This window comes from Rattus rattus, chromosome 5, assembly GCF_011064425.1.
Source record: "Rattus rattus isolate New Zealand chromosome 5, Rrattus_CSIRO_v1, whole genome shotgun sequence".
Taxonomy (NCBI): domain Eukaryota; kingdom Metazoa; phylum Chordata; class Mammalia; order Rodentia; family Muridae; genus Rattus; species Rattus rattus.
Genome location: NC_046158.1, coordinates 78,464,514 through 78,487,153, shown reverse-complemented (window position 1 = coordinate 78,487,153; position 22,640 = coordinate 78,464,514). Strand labels below are relative to the sequence as shown.

The 22,640-nt window shown below is 37.4% G+C and overlaps 2 gene segments (V, D, J or C); both read right to left on the bottom strand.

The window, feature by feature from the left end:
- Positions 1-10,355: 10,355 nt before the first annotated feature.
- LOC116900906 lies at positions 10,356-12,210 on the bottom strand. The segment is given in 3 exon segments: positions 10,356-10,411; positions 11,040-11,336; positions 11,486-12,210. Coding segments are annotated over 3 exon segments (477 nt in total).
- A 7,866-nt stretch (positions 12,211-20,076) lies between these two features.
- LOC116901666 lies at positions 20,077-21,223 on the bottom strand. The segment is given in 3 exon segments: positions 20,077-20,102; positions 20,758-21,042; positions 21,157-21,223. Coding segments are annotated over 3 exon segments (360 nt in total).
- Positions 21,224-22,640: the final 1,417 nt, after the last annotated feature.

The following is a 22,640-nucleotide window of genomic DNA, read 5'->3' as shown; positions in this document are numbered from 1 at the left end:
TGTTACAATTTCTCCACTGGTTTCTGAAATAAGAGAAATAAAAAGGTATGTATAATTATAATTATACAATGAATTATTTTCCATTCCTTTATTTAGGTTTTACTTATTGTGTTCGTGAATTTCATTTATATTATAAAAAATCCAACATAAAATACTTATGTAGAGAGTGGATGAAGCGCTCTAGAAATCACCAGGTTCATCCCTTTAAGTGCTTGTCAGAGTTGTCCCCAAGAACATAGGTTCTCCTCCCTTCACCATCTGAACCTCTAAACCTCATAGATCCATTCTGGAGAAAAAGACTAGCAATCACACACATGAGCAGAAAATGCATCTGAATCAGCAAGGCCCCAGAAATTCCCATGCTTCCACATATTTCTTCTGCATCTCCTTTCTCTCCTTAATGGGGATACAGAGCAAAAGCAACCCCGGGACCTGAGTATGGTATATCATTCTTAGACCTTGATATGAAGAGTCTTGAGTAGTTATGACAGAAAGAGAAACTAGTTTTTGTCTTGGACTTGAAATATAAGTCTCTCCTTATGGAACAATATGTAAATCCCTTGTTTAGGATAACTATGAAAAGTACCTAAAATTGAGAGAATTCTACTCTTCAGAGTGAAGAAACAGAAGGTGTCATATTTTGTAGAATCATGGATATAGCAGTGGATGGCAGGGAGCAGATAGGCTCCACTGGAATTGGGTGAATGGAGACAAATAAAAATAAATCTCTAAGGTCTGGGCATGACAAAATAGCATGAAGGACATATATTTTATGTGACTCTGTGTTCTACTCAGCAAGAGGGAGGAAAATGCTCACTCAACTGCTTGACTTCTTCTAGGCTATTCCAGAGAAGGAGTTATTATCTGCCCCATTAGTATTAATGTTCACAAGTTTTACTTATCCATATCAGTGATTTAATCTACTTGAAGGAGAGTGTTTGTATGATAATTAAGAAATGTTAGTTTCTTTAAGTACAAGAAGGACAAAGAAAGTAAGTGAAAAAGACTCTGTCATGTACAGTTAAACCTATGGCCATCTCTGAGGTAGGAGAAGAAAGTTTTTATTTAAGACTTGTGCTTTTGTCATTACTCCCTCCAGTGTACCAATAATTTAGAGTTTATTAGACCACCTATACTGACCATGTTCAGCATCGTATTATTTTCTCATCATGCCTCACATTTTGTTTTATTATTTTAAACCCAGATATAAAAGATTCTTTGTGTTATTTTTAACCTAAGAATCATATTGCACTAACCAGATCATTTGAATATTGCTTCCTTCACAGGTCTGAGATGCAAGTATGAGATAAAAGCTCAGTTGTACCCTTGCCCCAAATGATCACACTCCTTACTTCTCTTTCTCCAAATGAGTCTCTGTGTTTATCTGTAGGGGCTGCTAATGATCTGACAAAATATTTGTCTCAGGGTTTCTAGTGGTGTAAAGACAATGAATTTCTATATATTTCACTTTTAATAAAGGCATTTTATTTGCATAGAATTGCAAAGTCTCTTAATAAGCACACATAAAAATATTTTTATAAATGTTACAAGGTAATATCATAATTAGAGATACTAAGTAACTTTGGTAATTATTAGTCCTGAAAATAACCACCAAATACTACACTGAGAAGTTGACAGCGAAGATAAACTGGAAGATGAATGAAATAATTTATTTGATCCCTAGGTTATTGATCACTACGATGATAAGTTCATAGGTTGTAGCCTAGACTATTTCTTACCCATGAAATATTTATTGATGTTTGAAAATGCCTAAAGATACTCTCCCAAATATGAAGATCAATATTATAATATACTATGTTATCATGTAGGCAGAGATATTTGCCACAAGTTGAACTCTTGAAAATATTGAAATATATTACAAAAGAATTGACTTAGCTGAGACCCCAGGAAAAAAATATAGGTCTCCTCATGCTGGCTAGGAGTTGGGGGTGTACTTTAATATCAGCACTGATTTATTATATATTCATTTATTTTTATAAACCAGTTTTGTGGTACAGAACATTTGATCTATAAAAGAACAATTGAAATGCATTAATCAGCCCTGTGGTACCTAGGGCATCTGGAAAAAAGTCACTGAAGCACCTGTTCTAGCCCCACACTGGGTGACACCAAGTTGTGTTAGACATGACAGAAAATTGGGGCAGAAAAAGAAGCTGAGCATTTCATTCACTTTAGAAAGAGGAGGAATTGAAAACACAGTAACAGTGAAGAATAGGAAGGTATGAGGACCTTGCATAATCACCTGAGACCATTAATTGCCTAGACTGCCACTAAGGGGTCTTTTGTTCATGCCAAAGTAGGGATCCATGCTGAAGTCTGTTCCCCATGTTGCTACCAAAGGCTATACAGATGTCAGTAGTCTGGACTCCTGCCTGAGACCATGTTGATATAGGGGGCTGTGCTGATGCTAGGGCCCATGAGATTACCAAACTGATCTGAGTGGCCTGTGTTGTGACTTAAGGCCATGGTGACGTCCTGGCCCAGGTTACCACTAAGGATCATGCCACAGTTCATGGTCTTATGCAGCTATAGTATGTACCTATGTTGGTGCTTCAAGTTACCACCAAATGTCATGCTTATATCTGTAGTATGGGCTGCTACCTGAGACCAGGTAGATATTTGAGAGCTGTGCTACTGCTGCCATTAGATATACTGTTATGAGTAGCCTGTGCTTCCCCATAAAGCTATGGTGACACCTGCACCCATGCTGCTATAAGGATATATCTGTGTATGTGGTCCTGAATCCAGGATCTGTGTTGATATTCATGGCCTCTGTTACCACCAGAAGCCATGTGATGTCCCCATTCTAGTTTGTTGCCTAAGGCAATGCTAAGATATTAGCACTGTACTGAGCTGGCGCTGTACATCAACTCTGCCAGGAGAGCTTGTCTTGCACCTCGCTGGCCATCACACTCAGGAAAGCTGTCCCTGTGCCTTGGAAGCTACCACACTCAGATGAGCCTGGGTATTCTAGGAGAGCTGGCTGTTGTAGCATGGTTGCTTGAAAGCTGGCCCCTGTGACATGAAAGCAGGACAGCTCGTCCCACACCTTGCTAGAACAGCACACTGGAGCTGCACCTGGTGGTGTTGGCGTGGAAGAGCAAGCCCTGGTGTGTAAGACTGGAGGAGCTGGCTTTGTTCCTCACTAGGCAAAATGGAGGAGCTGTCCTTGGTGCTGTTACAGAGGTGCTGGCAGGCTGATCAACTCAGCTTCTACCCAGACATAGATCCAGGCCTCTGATTGGGTTCACTCTAACATCTACCACATCTGTGACGTGCTGGCATTGGTGAATGGGCTAGTTCTGTAGATCCAAAGTGCAGGATCCCCACGACATGAAGCAACAACAGGACATCCAAGAGAAGTCCCAGTGCAGATCTTGTATTGAAAGTTTAGCAGAAGGCAGAGGCCTCAAAACACAATAATGACTCACTGCAGTGAAAATTTGCAAATAAAGAGGTTTGGACCAAATGGTATACTGTGTAACACGTTATGTATGATACACCAAAAAATGTTTCTTTTCTTTTCTTTTTTTGGGGGTAGTGGGGAGTGGCTGCAAGGGCAGGGATTAGATATTAAAGTACAGGGAGGTGAACAGCATGGGGCACAAAAAGAATTAATAAAAAGTTAAAAATTCATTAACTTATTTAGATTGGACATATAACACGCAATGCATGCACACACATGTTCATACACCCACAAACACACATCACTATCCTAGAGGCTGTTAGGAAGACACTAAAGATTGGGAGGTTATTATGACATCAACACCCCTTCCTGTGATGTTATATCTCATTTAAATGATTCTGACTTCATTTGTTTTAAATGCTGAGTTCGTGGAGAGTACATCTACCAGATCCCTTCTCTGAGTTTATTGGGTTTCCCTCTGCTGGTCACCTGATATAATGTCAGTGGACAGTAGACATTCATACTTGTGTCTCCATACACAGGACTGAGCACTGTGAATAGACTAATGCAGTTTTATTAAAGTTGTAAAGGTCAGATAGCAGAACAGCCCCATATTCTTTGTCTTGATTCAGAGTTATGTCAAATGCCTTGCTTTTTTTTCATAGCATGAGCAAATAAGTGTTTGATTATCTGAACATTGAAAAAGAATTCCACTATATACTATGGTAATAATTCTATGCAATTTTAAATTGAAGAATTAAAATACTGCAAGGATTCAAATGTCTTAGACTTACATATACTAGAAGGATGTATAGAAATGTAAAATTCCTTTCCCACCGCAGAAATATTTCAGGGCTCTGGATTTCAAAATGTCCCTTTATTGTCTTTCGATTTAAAAGAAAATATGCTATCTTCTATATTTTAGCATATATAATTACTCAGTCCTGAATAGGCATCCATAACTACTACATAACATTGATTGATGTGTCATATGACCTAAAAGATACAGTTATAATTCAGCCTAAATCAAAAGAGGACAATTAGCAGATTTTTGAAACAGTGGCATTTTATTTCAGTCATTAACCAAACTATAGCATACTTTTAAAGTAAGGATATTGTTTGTATTAATAACTTCTGGACTTTGAGAAATGTCTTCATTAAGAGTCACAATACCAACTGTTGCAATATTTAAGCAACACAGTGGCATCCTAGTAAAATAGAAATCAATAGTTCTTCACTGTGATAAAAAGTGTCCAGGACCCAGTGTCCTGTTAGACAAGTTTGTGTACGTTCCTTAAGCATGTGCCAGCACTGGTAAAAAAGAATATTAGACTTGCCAAAATTTACACATTTAATTGGCTGAACACTTCTCAATTTTATGATGAAATTTAAAACTGGTAGTTTTAGCATTAGACCCTAGCAGATACAATGGGCATGTTAATTTTTTGGAGATAGCAGTAGTATTTTTTAAGTGTATGTAAATAAACATTCCCTCAGTGTGCATAAGCATCTTCTTATCTTTGTGCCATACTGTAGGTGATTAAAACAAATTCTTTGTGCCCATGAAAAAGAAACTTTTCAGGAAATGAACCAATGTCTAATGTTCAGAGACATTAACTTCATGGGATGAAGGAATAGCTGTGAAGTTACTTCTGAGTACTTGGCTAGGTTAAGAGATTCCAAACTGAGAAAAGGAGGTTACATATTCAAATTGAATCAAAATGTTATATGGTACACTGTATGAGACATGACACACATTGTCTGGTAGAAAACCAATAAGATTCTCTGATTACATTCTTCTGACAAAGCTAATGAGACAGGAACTTAACACAGGAGATGAAGAGATACAGGAGATATTTCCTGTTTATCGCAACTGTGTATCATGGCAAACCCAATGATAAACATTGATGATTTATGCCTGACGCTATTCTGTTTCTAACGCCATTTGATTTTTTCCCTTACCATATAAAACAAATGTGCCAAAAGAAATTTTAATATATATATATATATATATATATATATACTGTATCATTGTATGTTTTCCTGTCTTTTGACACACCAGAAGAGGGCATCAGATGCCATTACAGATGGTTGTAACCCACCATGTGGTTGCCAGGAATTGACTCTAGGACCTCTGGAAGAGCGGTCAGTGCTCTTAACCACAAAACCATCTCCCCAGCCTCATAATTAAAAGTCAAACTCAGAGATATTTTCGAACAGTAACTAGACTTGTATAGATTCAATCACATAGTGGTAGTTTAGAAATAAGCCATTTCAAGGAATATTCATGCAGGCAGCTTTGGCTGATTTACAAAACACTACTGTGCCCTAAATAATCTTGGTTATGTGAACTTTGTTCAGCCAAACGACAACAAAGCACAATTCGTTAGTGTTGAATAGGTCCACAAATGGATCATTACCACCTCTGGACTCAATAGAAGTTATTTTTAAAGTAAAAGGAATTTTTTATTTGAATAGGAAAGTGAATAAATAAGCGAGCAATTGAATAAATAATATAGAAAATGATTACAACTAAGGCTTGATTTCCAGCACTAACTGTTGATGGCTTCATGAGAGTGAACTTTGATGTTCAAATCCATCCCTTTGTGTGTTGCATAAACACAGTCTGCTTATGTCTGCCACACTTTAGTAAAATGGTTTTCAGAAGAAGACAAAGAATCTCAAGGCACAAAGTGATATTTGCCAATTGCAGTTTAATGAACCACATTTTGGTTATTTAGCACCTATGATAAAACTCGTGGATAGTCTAAAAACTCAATATTTGTTCTTTTTATCATGGTAAAATTGCCACTTAGAAGTTCCAGAGATGGCTCTGTGGTTAAGAGAATTGGATGTTCTTTCAAAGAACTGGATTTGATTCTAAGAACTATCATGGAAACGTACAACCATATGTTAACTACAATTCCAGAAGATCAAATACATTCTTTGATCCTCCACAGGTATGAGACAGCCAGATGGTGCTCATGCAGGAAGAAAACACAGATAAGCAAAATAATTATTTTTAAATTTACTCTTAGTACTTATTTTATGGTCTCAGTTATGTTTGAGCACTTTTTGTTTCTTTAATTGACTAATTTCTTTGACAATTTAATATAAGTATACAATATTTTTATAAATATTCTCTCTCTACATCTTCTGTTATTTTCTTTCTCATGTTACCAATCCTCTCCCAAATCAATGTCAGTCCCTTTCCCTTTGATATTTGTCTTTTTTGTGAATTTGTCTACTTGGATCCTACTTTATGGAGATTATATTACAATTATTTACCGATGCTTAATAGAAGCCATCAGTGGATACAGAGTTGAAGTGAATGTCCTTCCCTCACAGATGATCCATCAGTAAGTACCAAAACCATTGTTTCAGTTGTCCATGATTCATTGTTGTCAGGTCCATTCCTGTGCAGTCCTATGCAGATCAGTATACAAATCCAGAGCTAGTGTAATTGTAATTGCTGTGTTTTGCCCAGAAGATAAAAGGTCTGGCTCTATCTAAGCAGAAGAAAGGATAGTGCAAATGACTTCTTTAAGGCATAGTGCTCTCTAGACACTGATTCTCAACACTTGGTAAAGCCATGAGTCTGTGATCACCAAAATATACTGAAGAGAAATATTTCTGATCAAGACTGAGGGGAGCATTATCCATGAATATAATATAAACATGAAGAGTGAACATTGGCATGAGGATATTTGGAGGTAGAATAATGCAGAGAAAGACTTTCACTGGCATTCACATCTACTTCTTCAGGATTCCAGGGTATATTTAAAACAACAAATATCCTATTTTGGGTTATACTGCTGTGGACATACACCATGACCAAGGCAACTCTTTTAAGAACAACATTTAATTGTGGCTGACTTACAGTTCTGAGGTTCAGTCCATTACATCAAGGAGGAGCATGGTAGGGGCATGCTGCAGTAGGAACTGAGAGTTCTACATCTTTAGTCAAAGCAAACAGGGAAAGACTAGTTTCCAGTCAGAAAGGAAGAGGATCTTAAAATCCATACCCACAGTGACAAACCTATGTTAAGGCTACACCTCCAAATAGTGGTATTCCTTGGGTCAAACATATTCAAACAAATACACAATGCCTTGTAGAGTGAACAACTACTGGTTTTGGGTATTTTCTGTTGGTAGAGAATATTGTTGTACTAACTAACCATGGACTGTTGGCATTATAATTAATACATATTTTTGTGTGTGAAAATATGCATTCATACATATACACACATATGAATGAATTTATTGCATAAAAATAAAAAGAATCAGTTTAATAAGAGGATATTTTTAGTTACCTAAGTTGCTAAACTGACAAAAGGTGTAAATGGCTGATGTAGGTAGGTAAGATCTGTTAAAAAACAGGGTAGATTTTATTCAACTTTACCCAATTATTTTTTCTTGCTTAAGAAAGGGGCATGCCATTGTCCTGAAGCAGGTGAAATATCAAGGCTGATGATGCTGCTGAGGCCAGGAACAGGTGACACTGAAAGTTCAGCTCCTGGGCCTAGACCTATAATCAGAGTTCTCAGAATCTCTCTCTCTCTCTCTCTCTCTCTCTCTCTCTCTCTCTCTCTCTCTCTCTCTCTCTCAAACACACACACACACACACTGCCTTTACACACACACACACACACACACATGCACACACACACACACACACAAATCCGTGTTAAGATTGGATCAGAACTATTTACTGAAGCACTGTGCTATCATCAGTAGATAATGAAAGCACATATTACCCAAAATTTATCCATAGCAAACACTACAGAGTTAAGTGCTACATTCCTAGATATATACTCCTCTATCCATGATTTATTATTGTCAAGTAAATTCTTATGCAGACTCAGTCCAGTACACACATTCCCAGCTGCTGACTGATTGGTATTGTGATATTTTGGCACAATTTTTCCAATACTTTCCTCCCACAGGCCCCCAATATTACCCTACCCACCATCTCACCCTCCATGACTACTCATAAAAGAGGAGGTCTCCCATAGAATCAGTCTTGGAATATCAAATTTCATATGACTATCCTGGAGACCAGCTCCAGCTACAAGGTTCAGGTCCTAAGGCAGGGAAAGAGCATTGGGGAAAGTGAAAGCACTGACCAAGTGGTCTTGAACAGTTGGAGACATTTTATTAAAAGTAATCATAACATCAGCATTTAAAAAGCTACATTGTTACTAAAAGACCCCCTCCAAAAGTTTCCTTTGTCATTCCCTGTTCCTGCTCAGTCAATCACTGTGAACTCATTCTTCACTAGAAGGCACAAGTTCAGCAAGTCAAAAATAAATGTCGAGCTAGACATATCCTATAGACATGAGCACATAACCAGCTGGTAGCAAATGTGGTTACATAGTTATATAATTGAACATAGTATTACCTGAGGACCCAGCCATACAACTCTTGGGGATATACCCAAATAATGTTCTAACATATAACAAGGACACATGTTTCACTATGTTCATATCAGCCTTATTTATAAAAGCCAGAAGCTGAAAAGAACCCAGATGTCCCTTAAGAGAGGAATGGATACAGAAAATTAGCGCATTTACACAATAAAGAACTACTCAGTTTTGAAAAACAAACACTACATGAAATTCATGGGCAAATAGAGGGGACTAGAAAATATCATCCTGAGTGAGATAAAACAATCACACAGAAAACAATAAACATGAAATGCATTCACTGATAAGAGGATATTAGCACAAAACTTTGAATTATGCAAGATACAATTCACTGACCACATGAAGCTCAAGAAGAAGGATGAACAAAGTGCAGATACTTCAATCCTTCTTACAAGGGGTTACAAAAAATATTCATCAGTGGAAATGCAGAGACAAGATTTTGAGTAGCGACTGAAGGAACGTTGATCCAGAGACTGACTCACCTGGGAATCCAGCCCATATACACAAAGCCACCAAACCTAGACATTATTTCTGATGCCAAGAAGTGCATACTGACAGAGTCCTGATATAGCTGTCTCCTGAGAGGCTCTGTCAGAGCATGGCATATACAGAAGCCAATACTGTGAGCCAACCATAGAACTTAGAAGAGAGTCACCATTTTATGGGTCAGAGAAAAGGATTGAAGGAGCTGAAGGGGTTTGCAACTTCATAAAACAACAATACCAACCAACTGGACTCCCAGTCACTAAACCACCATCCAAAAAAATAAACTTGGACAGACCCATAGCTCCAGCTGTATATGTAGCTGAGGTTGACCTTGTTGGGGATCAATGGGAGGAGACGGCTTTGGTCCTACCAAGGCTCACCCCTCCACACTTTTAGGGAATGTCAGGGCAGGAAAGGGTAGGTGGATAGTTGAGGGAACACCCTCATAGAATAAGGGGGAAGACAATGGGACAGGACTTATTATGGGAAACCAGGGAAAGGGGATAACATTTGAAATGTAAATAAAAACATCTACTATAAAAAAGAACAAAGTAAACTTTATTTTAACGTCTCTTCTGTTTTCTTTTCTTCCTCCAGTTATGCTATTCTTTACCTTCCTTATGTTCATCTTCCATGATATATCATGTGCTAGCTGAATGTATTTCACAAGAGGAACGCCATTTAAACATTGCATAATATAACCTCATGACAAGTAAGAAAGCTATGTAATGATCTCTAGAGGGTCTTAAAAATGGTTTCTATTAAATCAATAGCTACTTATAATGAATCACTAAGGAAGCAAATTACAGTGACAAGTAACTTATTTTCACTATCAATGATATTCTTTTATACTTGTAGATAGGCTTCTAGCATGATTGTCCTCTGAGAAGCCACACTCAGCTGCAGACTGAAACAGATACAGGAAAAACAACCGAACATTGAATGAAGCTTTTGTTTTCTTATGGAAATATTGGGGAAAGGATTAAAGGTAATAAGTAATTAGTAATAAGAATTCCTTAGGAAAACAAAGAGTCAACTATCCTGAGCTTTGAGGGCTCCCAGAAAGTGAACAAAAAAAGGCATATGAAGATGTTTCAATACTGTTTACTACCTTTAAGCAGACTAGTGCACATAGGAACCAGAAGAATTCTACGGGAAGTGCTGCAGAAAGCTGAAAGCATCAATAAATACCGCTAGAATTACAAGAAACAACAGGGAATCATGGTTATGCAGGCTTCCTTTTCTCTGAAACATGTGCTCTAGCATTATTTGAAGAACACAAATCATTTACACTTACAAATTCCATCAATAATATTTCTCTACTTTTAAATACTGGTACTTAGAAACTAATTTTCTGTATTTAAGTAAATACAATACTAGGATGTCCACAGTACCTTTCCCTGTTCTGTACGCATCCCAACTAGTGCTACAACTCAGATTCCTCACCAGGAATGACTGTGTCCTCTGTTAAGGCAGAAAAGATACTGGTACTCTGTATTTCTGGAAATAAAGAGGAAGGAATATAGGAGACAGAGAAGACCTCTTATCCTTTTCCACAAAAACAAATGACTCTCTATGAGCTTTGAAAAAACACCCATTACATCTGAAAATCAATTTCAGACTCATGAGAAGCAGCAGTTGGGTAAGTTTAGCCTTTCACTCTGCTCCCATAGGGGTTTATGTTATGACTTGTAACATTGTGGGTGGGGTATAACCTTGCTGACAATAGTAAGTCGCAATATCTTCAGATTCCAGGCCACTAATGGTGAGAGAGTAATCTTTCCCAGACCCACTGCCACTGAACCTTGATGGGACCCCAGATTGTAGATTTGATGTGTAGTAAATCAGGAGTTTAACACTTCCATCTTCTTTCTTCTGATACCAGGCCAAATAATTGTTAATATTCTCACTTGCCCTGCAACTGATGGTGACTCTTTCTCCCAGAGATGCAGACAGGGAGGAGGGAGACTGGGTCATCTTGATGTCACATCGGGCACCTAGGAATAAAATAGAGACACAGTAAATATCCATACAGTTAATCAGGATAAGAAAGGATATCCCCCAAATGCCAGAATGCCAGTCAACATTAATCACAGGGTAATATTGAAATTCTCATCTTAGTTTTTTTTTTTTTTTTTTTTTTTACCAAGAAGCCAGAGTAGCAGGATCCCAAGGAACTGAACAGGGGCCCGTATGTCCATGTTAAGACTTGACTGCAATGGCAACTGCACAGGGTGTAACTGGTATATGAAGAAGTCCCCAAAGTGCATGCAAATCAAAGGGAACCAGTTATTTTATGGCTGGGCACAGGTGCAAGGCTTACTCATCTCAGCAGTTAGCAGAGTCCCAGTATCCCTAGATGCCCAAAGTCAAACCACACATATTTCTCCAGAAAATGCATTTTATTTTAATGCTTTAAAATTGTTGAAGTAATTTTGGATATTATTTGAAAAATTCTAATATATAAGCTGCATGTTGAATAACGTATTTCAAAAATATGGTTGAGGAATGTAAAAGACTATCCTGCTGTCAGGAAATATACAATAGAGAAGGGGATGTTGAACCTTTTATTTACTGAAATAACTGTGAATGATCGCTAAAACACTATTTTTTTTGTAAAGTGCTTCTGTGTTTAGAATAGTCATTTCTATAAATTAAAAGGGTAAACTGATCAGGATTTTTTAATAATTTGAAAACTATAATTTAGCAGCCCTCACTGTGCTTACTACAATACAAAATGAAGAAGTACACAGCATTCGATATCCATATTGGCTAATTTTTCTGCCATTTACTACTGCTTCCCACAATTCCTCATTATGAGTGATTATTGAAGACAGATTTGAATGCAATAGCAGAAAACACCACTATGTAAAGTGCATCTTTGCTGATTATTACAAACCATATTTTCACTCTTAATTCTTAAATAGAACCAGAGACATTATCCGATTCAAGAGACAGCCTCAAGATCTGCACACATGACTCAATCTCCCAACTCTGATTTGGATTATAGCAGGTCAGGAGTTTAACCATGTAACCTAGTTTGTGCTGAATCCAGTCCGATAATTGCTGATATTCTGACTTGCCTAGGAAGTGATCTTGACTGTGTCCCAAAGATGCAGACAAAGAGGGTAGGACTGGATACTCTAAATGTTAAATCTGGTTCCTGGGATGAAATACAAACTAAACTTCAACAAAATTAAGCACCGTAATCAAGGACTACCCCCAGTGTACCATGTATCACTGATCGCAGTGCCACATTTAAATTCTCATTGTAGTCCTTGGGAGGTGAGAAGGAGCCCTCATGACTGTGCTTTGTCCTGCTTGGAACTATTGCACACCAAATGACCAAGTAGTAAGTCCTTGGGACAATCAATTTTGCTTGGGAAACCTGCCAATTTGCAAAAGATAAGCAGATCTAGGTATTGATTCAGGATTGCTTATTTCAGTAGTGTAGTACAGGCTGTGTCTGAACTGTCCCAGGCCATACAACAACATACATAGTTCTTTTCAGAGGAGCACTTCTTCGACAAAGAAACTACCCTAGAAAAGACCATTTTGAGATTATTTTGTAAATTTATAGGGAAATTATTTGACACAATATTTAATTCTTAAAAGGAAAACGTATGAAAAAATATAACTTTCAGTGATATTCCATACAGTAGATAAAGGACACAATAATATTTAAGTTATTCTTTTACAAGTCTGACTGGGAATTCATTGTGTTCTAAGTGAAATTAATTAATTAACTAATTAATTTTCCTAAAAATAGTTTATCTGGATTATATTAATTATTTCAAACATATATTTTAATTGCTTTAGAAATTACTATTGTAGAAGAAGTTGAAGTTATTTCCAGCTGGACGACTGGTATTATTATGTAATCTCAAAATATGTAAATACATTCCATTGTCATTTGACTGTGTACTTTTCATAACCGGAGAATAAATGTACCTCTCCTCAGGTTTGAAATACCTTTACTTGCCTGTTTATAAATTTGTGCTACTATTTCCCACAACTAATAAGCATGAATAGTCAACAAGTGCTACCAGATTTAATGACTTTAACCAAAACACTGTTTCTTATTATGTGGCCATGCTATGTGCAGTAAATATAGTATACCAACCATAGGACAGATTTACAATAAAAGGAAGTTTTTCAGGGAGTCATGGGAAAAGAGGGTGAGAAGAGAGTAGTAGCAGAAAAAGGGAGGGGTAAAGAAAAGAAGGAAGAGGAGGAAAGAAGAAGAGAAAGAGGGGTGGGGAAGAGGTAGGCTGGGAACACATGGAAAGAGGGAGTAGGGGGAAAGAAAGGCCAGAGGGAAGCAAGTGGGGGAGGGGAGCAGAGAGAGTAAAGAGAGGTCAATAGTGAAATTAGTAAAACAAAATGTGCTGACTGATTAGGAGACTAATAGAATGCTCAATGACTGACAAAGTCGTTCAAATCCATTGTAAGTATGGAATAACAGAATGTCCTCATTCAGCTTGAAATTCTCTCAAATATTAAATATACACAATTAAATTGCAGAGAACTAATGGAATATACTGAAAAGACACACAGATAATTACTTTCACAGAAAAATTGATCACCCAAAATGTTGTGCTCATAGTTTTTAATTTAATTTAATTCCAGGATACATTAAGGTAGAAATGATTCAACATTATTTTCTATGTATTGACGTATTCTTAGTATTAGAAAATAGACATTAAAAAAAAAAGAAAATAGACATTAAATTACAACCAAGGGGACTTGCTTAAGTGTTCAATGTTTCTCGCAAAGAATATATACAATAAGAATTACCATATATAAAAATATATATGAATATATATGTATGTGTGTGTTTGTGTGTATGTATGTGTTATATATATATGTATATATATATGTATATATCATTCACAAATATAAATATATAGGCAGTATCACATACACCATACCTAAACATAAACATTTTCATAGTACTGAAATGTTCTATTTGATCAACACCTCTTATGTTTATATACTATGAATACTAAATTCTTGATGTTACTGCATATCATGCATGTTTTAATTCTTCAATCTCATTTTAAGGAAATCATGCAGCACATGTACTTCAGTGACAAATTATAATTTTAGAATATAACTGTATTTCAAATTTCATTCATGATCTGTGAATAAATAAGTAATATACCTCCATTGTTGGCTCCTCCTCTAATGATTCTGTTTATTCTGTCATATGAACATTGCAATTTTCTACCTTGAGAAGTTATTAATAAAGATATTATGAATACTTTATTTAGCAGATTACATGTGTATAGGTATCTCCAATTACCTTGCGTAGATTCATGAGTATATTTGGCTTCTTTCATTTAAGATACTATGATAAAGTCAGTTTGAGCTTATTAACTGAAGATTGCTTTCTTAGCAGTCTCAACATTTTGTAATGTATACCCATCTCTTTGTCAGGACGATATACATTCCCTTACATTTACAAGAGTTACTTTGCATTGAATACTTATTTTAATATTTTGATTTGTTTTCTATTAAAGGGAGAGACTATGCCCGAAGGTATAAATGCATATATACTATCTGAAGCAAGGGCAATGGATCAAGAACAGTTTCCAAACTTCCCCAGCAACAGTTTCCAGACAGCCACACCCCAGGAATGGTTATGGAATGTCGCTAGAGATGGAGCTAACAGATTAAGATAACAGTCATCTCCCTAAAATTCTCCTAATATACTTTAAATGAGGCCAATGAGCTCACTTGGTCATCTACATCTTGGAATGAGAGACCCCTGAATGGTGAACTTCTACAGAATAAAATGCTCTTTGCTTTTGCAAACTATTTGAGTCTGAGTATTACTTTCCAAGGAACCATAGATAATTATAAGGACTCATGCCTAGTCATCCTGCTACTTTCTATACCGTATTTTGGTGTTATGTCTAGGTAGGAAACTCTGAAGCATTGGATCTGGGGGAGAGATTTGGAGGGAGGAAAAAGAAAAAGGGAACTGTTGTTTAGGATGCATTGTATGAGAAAATAATGATTTTTTTTAAATTTTATCATATAAATTTTATGTCACTTTTTCAAATGATAAAATTATTCTCTTTAATTTCTATTTTTCCATTATTTTATATATTATTTACTCGTTCTACTTATTTGCTTTACATTCCACTCACTGTCCCCCTCATGGTCATCCCCTCTCACAATCCTTCACCCATCCCTCCTCCCCTCTTCTCTGAGCAAGTGAGGCTACCCCTGGGAATGCCCTCACCCTGCCACTTCAAGTCTTTGTGAGACTAAAAGCATCTTCTCCCACTGATATCAGACAACACAGTCCATCTAGAAGAATATATCCTACAAACAGGCGGGAACATTTGAGTTTTTGGGATGTCTCTTGCTCCAGTTCTTTAGGACCTACATAAAAAGAATGACTTGAAGTCAAACCATGGATCTAGCTAATGAATTGTGTTGTGCTTGCTATTCCAAGAGATAGCTCTGTCCATGTCCTGTTTGCTTGTGTGTGTGTGTGTGTGTGTGTGTGTGTGTGTGTGTGTGTGTCTGTATGTCTGTCTGTCAGTTCTCCAAGCAATTCTCTCTCCTAATCCTAAAAAAAAAGTACTCTCTGGATAGCTCATTTCTTACAGAACACAGGTCCAATCTTTTATTTTACATATCCATTCAGTCATTTATTCCAAAACTGGCTCACAATGTACCTGCCTTTGTTTCTTTAGATTCATGGTTCATATTGGATCCTTATATTTTTCACATTTGAGAAATTATATATTTTTGAACTCAAAAGTATTTAAAGGGCTATTCCATAACCTGGAAGGCTGTACTTAAGGTTCTATCATTTATCATTTTGCTGAAATATTAGCCATACCCTTGACTCCTGGACTCCTGCTGCCCAGAATTATTATGGAGTCATTAACCTTAACAGAGAGTACATTGTTGGGAGGAATGTGAAAATGGATACATTATTACTCAAACAAACCTTTTGCCCACAGCAGCTATCTACACTCAGGGAGCCGAACCAGGGTCCTGTCCCAGGGGGCAGGAACCATGTCATTCTGTTCTGACCAGGGCCACATTGTGCTTAGCAAAAAACCTATTCCTAGTGATAGAGCATATACTCCAACAAGATAAAAACTACTCCAAAAAGATCACACTTTCTTTTTGTTGTTGTTGTTGTTGTTTTGATAAAGTTTTATTGGAGAGCATAACTATTTGTCTTTTGACTACGAGTACTTCACAATACAATGGCAGAGTTGAGTAGTGCAGACAGACACTTCCCACACTTCCCACTTACATAGCTTATCAGCTATCCATGGATTATTTTGAGGCAAATAATCAATGTCAAATTTCAAACCTGGACAAGTCACTGAGGTGTCTATTTAACATTTCAAAACAGACCTGAACTCTAGTTTCTCTGAGCATCCCTCTGTCCTGCCTGTAATCTCTCCCAAGTAGTGCTAATCTCTGATGACTAAACTTTCAAACATATGAGCCTCAGCAGGGGTGGGGAGCATTGTTATTGATAACACCGTATAAAGCTATATGCTTCCCTCTTCTCTTTCCTCCTCCATTTTCTTCCATGTCATACTTACTTCCTTTCCCAGCTTATTATTGTTACATATGTATGCGCAAATCTAAGTTTCTGAATAAACTACTACAAATGAAGGCTGATTTAAGAATATACAAGTACAAAAACTGATCTGTAGTGAAGAGAAGGTTAAAACTTGTCTAGGAAAATATGATGAACTTGAAAATGGACAGGAAAAAGAGCAATACAAATAAATTCCTTCTGCTGAATCAACACGTCTGAACTCTCCTAACCAGTGCTATTTAAAGCTCAAATGAAGCTTCATTTGAACCTGTTTAGAGGAAAGTTCTTCAGCCTCTGGTATCTTATCCCCACTTGACCTGACAGTTTGACTTACTTCACCGCACTCACCAGGAGATTTGCATATTGCTGCTCCCTAGAGAGGCCCACTGAGGCAAGTCTAAAATAAATGTCAAGCTGGGAAATTGCCTGGCCTGACCAGGATTCCTCAGGTTAATTCAAAATGAAGTATCCGGTTCTGCTCCTAGACCTATTCATGCTGGAGGGTCCTGGTAAAGGCAGAGGAGAGAAGTCTGGAAAGTGAGAATACAAAGTGAGCGCACACTTGTCCATGTTGGGATTTCTTTGTGTGTGTGTGTGTGTGTGTGTGTGTGTGTGTGTGTGTGTGTGTTTGTGTGTGTGTACATAAGTGTTGCCTTTCAATATGACATGGGATGTTTAGATCCATAGAGAGCATTCTAGAAGGAGCAAGCACATTGTACCTGATATAAATTTTAACACAAATAAAAGAGGCAAATTGCAAACTAATTCAAAAGAACATTTAGCTCTGCTACTTTTTTAAAATGGGCATTGTGCGGTATGAATTAATAAAAATGCCATTTGAAATAATAAAATGTCCCTCATTGTGATTGTAAATGACCTTGTCTTTCTCTCCTTATTTCAGGTATGAGCAATGATATCACAATGACCTAGGATCCACTCTCCAAATCTATCCCTCCTGGGGAGCTAGATTATGTTGCCATGTGTACAGTGATAGAATCATCTATATGAATTATTTTCTGCAGAATCCAGAACAGGGCATCCAACATAGGTTCCTTGGCAGAAGGTTAGGGACAGCATTCATTCCTAAAATCAGTAAGGTGGAGCCTGAGGACCTGGGAATTTACCAATACATTCACTTTGCACACTTTCCTGTAGTTCTGAATGCAAACCCTTCTACTTGTTGTAGCCTAGCTGCCACATGTATTGCCTGTCTAAAGACAAAGTCAAGAGAATTCCTCTGCCCCTCCCCAAAAAATCAAAAGTGTATTAGCAAAGTTATCTACCTATTGTCTGATAACTGAGTTAATTTGTGCTTTGGATGTAAACATTACTGCATATCCATTTAGTAGTTTAGCTCAATTTAGGTTTCATTTTTGTATATTTGTTTCCAATACTCACACACCATTGTTTGTCTTGGAGATTAGATTGTTCAATAAACCATTTATTCATTCACTAAATTATTAATTAAACAGTGGATGAATTTTGGGATTTTTTTCTAGTATTCAGACAAGAAAAATATTTACTCATTGATACAGTTTGGCTGTTGTTCATTCTCCAAAGGCCTGTTTGTTAAAGATCTAGTCTACAAGATAATTACTTTAGGGAAACTTGGAGTCTTAGGACTTCAGGCTATTGGAATTTATCTCCAAAAGGGATCATTTGAATATTACCTGCCTTCTATTTTATGATTCAGGTACCTCATGCATATGTGTTGCTCTGTCTATCATTTCAGGGACAAGTCTGACTATACAAGTATTATAGCCTGATTACTTATTACATATTCCATGATTTTAGGTCTCCATACTCCTCATCAGGAGTATCCATATGTACTGGAAAAGTGCCACTGAGTTATTTAAAAATTTGTTCCATGGATTTCCTATGAAGATGCGTAATAAACATTGGCTTCCAAATTGTGATGAGACAACAGCCTAACAAATGAGCTTACTAGTCCATCTTAGTGATTAAATGGCTTTCTGAGAAGTCCTTTGCAGAGCTACGGAAGAGTTACTGTCATCAGATTCACAAGTTCAGCACAGTTCCTCATTGCAAGCTTTTATTTTTTATGGTTTTAAGTCTACAACAACATTAAAGAGAACATGGCTTAAGTCACCCCCTAGTATCAAAAGAACAGAACTGGATGCAGAGTGGCAAAACAAATACTGAAAGTCTTATGTGGACTTGGTCCCAGATCATGCCAGGCACGGTGCTGATCTTGTAACCTGTTATCACTCAGGAGAAAATGGTCTTACCTGTTATAATTTGGCAGGCTGAACTATTCAGTGATAGACTAGCATGTGATGGGATTACACTGTGATTTGTGTACAAGTTGTATTATGCCATTGCTGAAACCAGGATTCAAATGTCATATTTCAGGACTATAGGCTATTGGCTTGGGACCTGTTTTTTTTTATAAGGGAATCTGGTATCTTATGGTGACTAGCATTAGGACAGATGGAGAGACTCTCCCCATAGAAAAGCCTATTTTCTATGAGGGAACCAATACAGCTTTGATAAGTTAAGATTTTTAAAGTTACTGGGCTTTTCTGAGTAACTAACAAAAGCCAGTTTTCAGCTGTTTCAGATTTTGCCCTATGCTTGTTGTACAACAACTAAAATACCAGCCTACTGCATGGAGGACTTCTGAAATGACTGGTCACAGCCTGTGAAGGAGTCTGTCCATGTATGTACATAGCAATTCTTAAGAAAGTCATTGTGGGCAATATGCAGAACAAAAAGCTAGCAGAACTACTGAGTTAAGGCTTAACTTAGTTCCTTCTGGTCATTGCTTGGCAGACTTGCCCATGACATTTATCATTAGAGCTTCACAGGAAAATAAAAATAGGTGACTGTGGAGCTCTGAACTCTGATGTATACACCACATGTGCTTTCCTTTCACTTACATACACACTTCTCCACACACTCAATACGCTCTTCATTCCATCTTCACATTCTTAACTCATATTTCATACCCATTTAAAAAATCACAGACTAATATAGATAAGTAAACGGGGTCAATCATTTTGCTGCATACAAGACACACCTAAGCAACAAAGATAGACACTACCTCAGAATAAAGAGCTGGGGATTTTTTTTTACAAGCATATGTTCCCCAAAAGGGTTGGAATAACCATTCTAATATCTAATAAAATAGCCTTTCAACCAAAAGTAATCAAAAGAGACGGTGAAGAACACTTCACTTCCATCAAAGGAAAAATCCACCAAGATGAGGTCTCAGTTCAGAAAATGAAGGATGGTATATTCAACCCTACTGGATCCTACAATCCTTCCTTCTCATCTTCCATGGGATTCCTTGAGATCACTCTAGAGTCTGTCTGTGGTAACTGCATCTGTTTCTGTAAGTAGCTGACTCTCTGATGATGATTGTGCTAGGTACTGATCTAAGAGTATAGCAGAATATCACTAGGATTCATCTCGTTGACTTTGTACCTTTTTTATCTAGCCATGTTTAATTCTGTCTAGGTCTCTGGGATATCAAATCTCCCAGGAGAATCAGGTACTTAGATGATAAATATTTTTGGAAGAGGTCTATTACCCAAATCCTATATTGTCACTGCAGAGGTGGAGGGGTGTCTCAGCAGTTAGGAGAGGGCACTGCTCTTTCAGAGAAAACAAATTCCATTCCCAAAACCCATGCCACACATTCAAACATATGAGCCTGAGAAATCCATTTTCATTCAAAGCAACACACCTTGAAAACAGAGAAATTTACAGAAGACAGAGACATGGACTGAGCAACTGGCCAGCCCAACATCTGTTTTCTGCTTCCCCTGGGGGTTTTTGTTATGACATGTATCACTGTGGATGCGGTTTTTCATTATGCTGTTGACAGTAATAGACTGCAAAATCTTCAGGTTCCAGGCTTCTGATGGTGAGAGTGAAATCTGTACCAGATCCACTGCCACTGAACCTCGATGGAGTTCCAGATTGCAAAGTTGACCCAGAGTAGATAAGAAGTTTATTTGCTTTCCCAGGTTTCTCCTGATACCAGGCTAAATACTTGCTAATGCTCTTACTTGCCTTGCAACTGATGGAAACACTTTCTCCAGGAGACGCAGCAAGATAAGACGGAGACTGGGTCATCTGGACATCACACTGGGCACCTGGAATTGTACAATTGAAAATAAATCCTGACAGTTAATATTATTGTAACCAACTTACCCTGAAAGATCAGGTGTTAGTGAACATCCTCGCTGGGTAAATTCCCAATTTTTTACCTGTTGTCCAGAACAGAAGGAGCCCCAGAAACTGAACCTGGACCCTCATATCTAAACTGTGTCCTGACATGGACGGATCTCGGCACTGGGTATGATCCACCTATTAAATGGATCTCAGAGTGATGCACTGTGTTTTGGCCACATGCAAATCAGCAGGGGATGGGCAGAGATATGCATAGCTACAGGGCTATTTCAGCCAAGTCACCCAGACTGGAATCTTTCCCTAAGAAGGAAATCTCTGCTGAAGATGACTTATTCCTTTCTGGCATCAAAAATTTATTCATTACAATATTGATAAATTCATGTAGGCTTGATTTCTCTCCTCTTTTATATATAATATTTTGATACAAATAAAAAAAATTCAACAGCCCTACTTTCTTTTGGCCACCTGTCCCCTCCCTTGAACAAATAACTGCATTTTACTGTACATCAGGTCTTAAATTACACTTCCTTATAGCTTCACATACTGGGTACTAATTTTCTAAACAAGAATAGGCATTGAAGAAACTATATTTGAAAAAGAAAGCGGTAATGAGAATATTCAGGCTATTTTAGGTATGCTTTTAATTTTCAAACTTTTATTAATTCTTTGACAATTTCATATACTACATTTATGCAGATTCCACCTCCTATCATTCTGAATGGCTAAGATCAAAAAAAATCAGGTGACAGAACATGCTGGTGAGGATGTAGAGAAAGAGGAACACTCTTCCCCTGATGATGGGATTACAGACTGGTACAAACATTCTGGAAATCAGTCTGGAGGTTCCTCAGAAAATTGGACACTGAACTACCTGAGGACCCAGCTATACCTCTCTTGGGCATATACCCAGAAGATGCCCCAACATATAATAAAGACACATGTTCCACTATGTTTATAGCAGACGTATTTATAACAGCCAGAAGCTGGAAAGAACCCAGATGCCCTTCAACAGAGGAATGGATACAGAAAATGTGGTACATCTACACAATGGAATACTACTCAATAACAAAAACAATGACTTTATGAAATTCATAGGCAAATGGATGGAACTGGAAAATATCATCCTGAGTGAGGTAACCCAATCACAGAAAAACACATATGGTATGCACTCGTTGAAAAGTGGCTATTAGCCCAAACGCTCGAATTACCCTAGATGCACAGAACACATGAAACTCAAGAAGGATGACCAAAATGTGAAAGCTTGACTCCTTCTTTAAAAGGGGTACAAGAATACCTTTGGTAGGGAAAAGGGAGGCAAAGTTTAGAACAGAGGCAGAAGGAACACCCATTCAGAGCATGCCCCACATGTGACCCATACATATACAGCCACCAAACTAGATAAGATGGATGAAGCAAAGAAGTGCAGGCCGATAGGAAATGCATGGAGATCTCTCCTGAGAGACACAACCAGAATACAGCAAATACATAGGCAAAGGCCATCATTAAAGTACTGAACTGAGAACGGGACCCCCGTTGAAGGAATCAGAGAAAGGACTGGAAA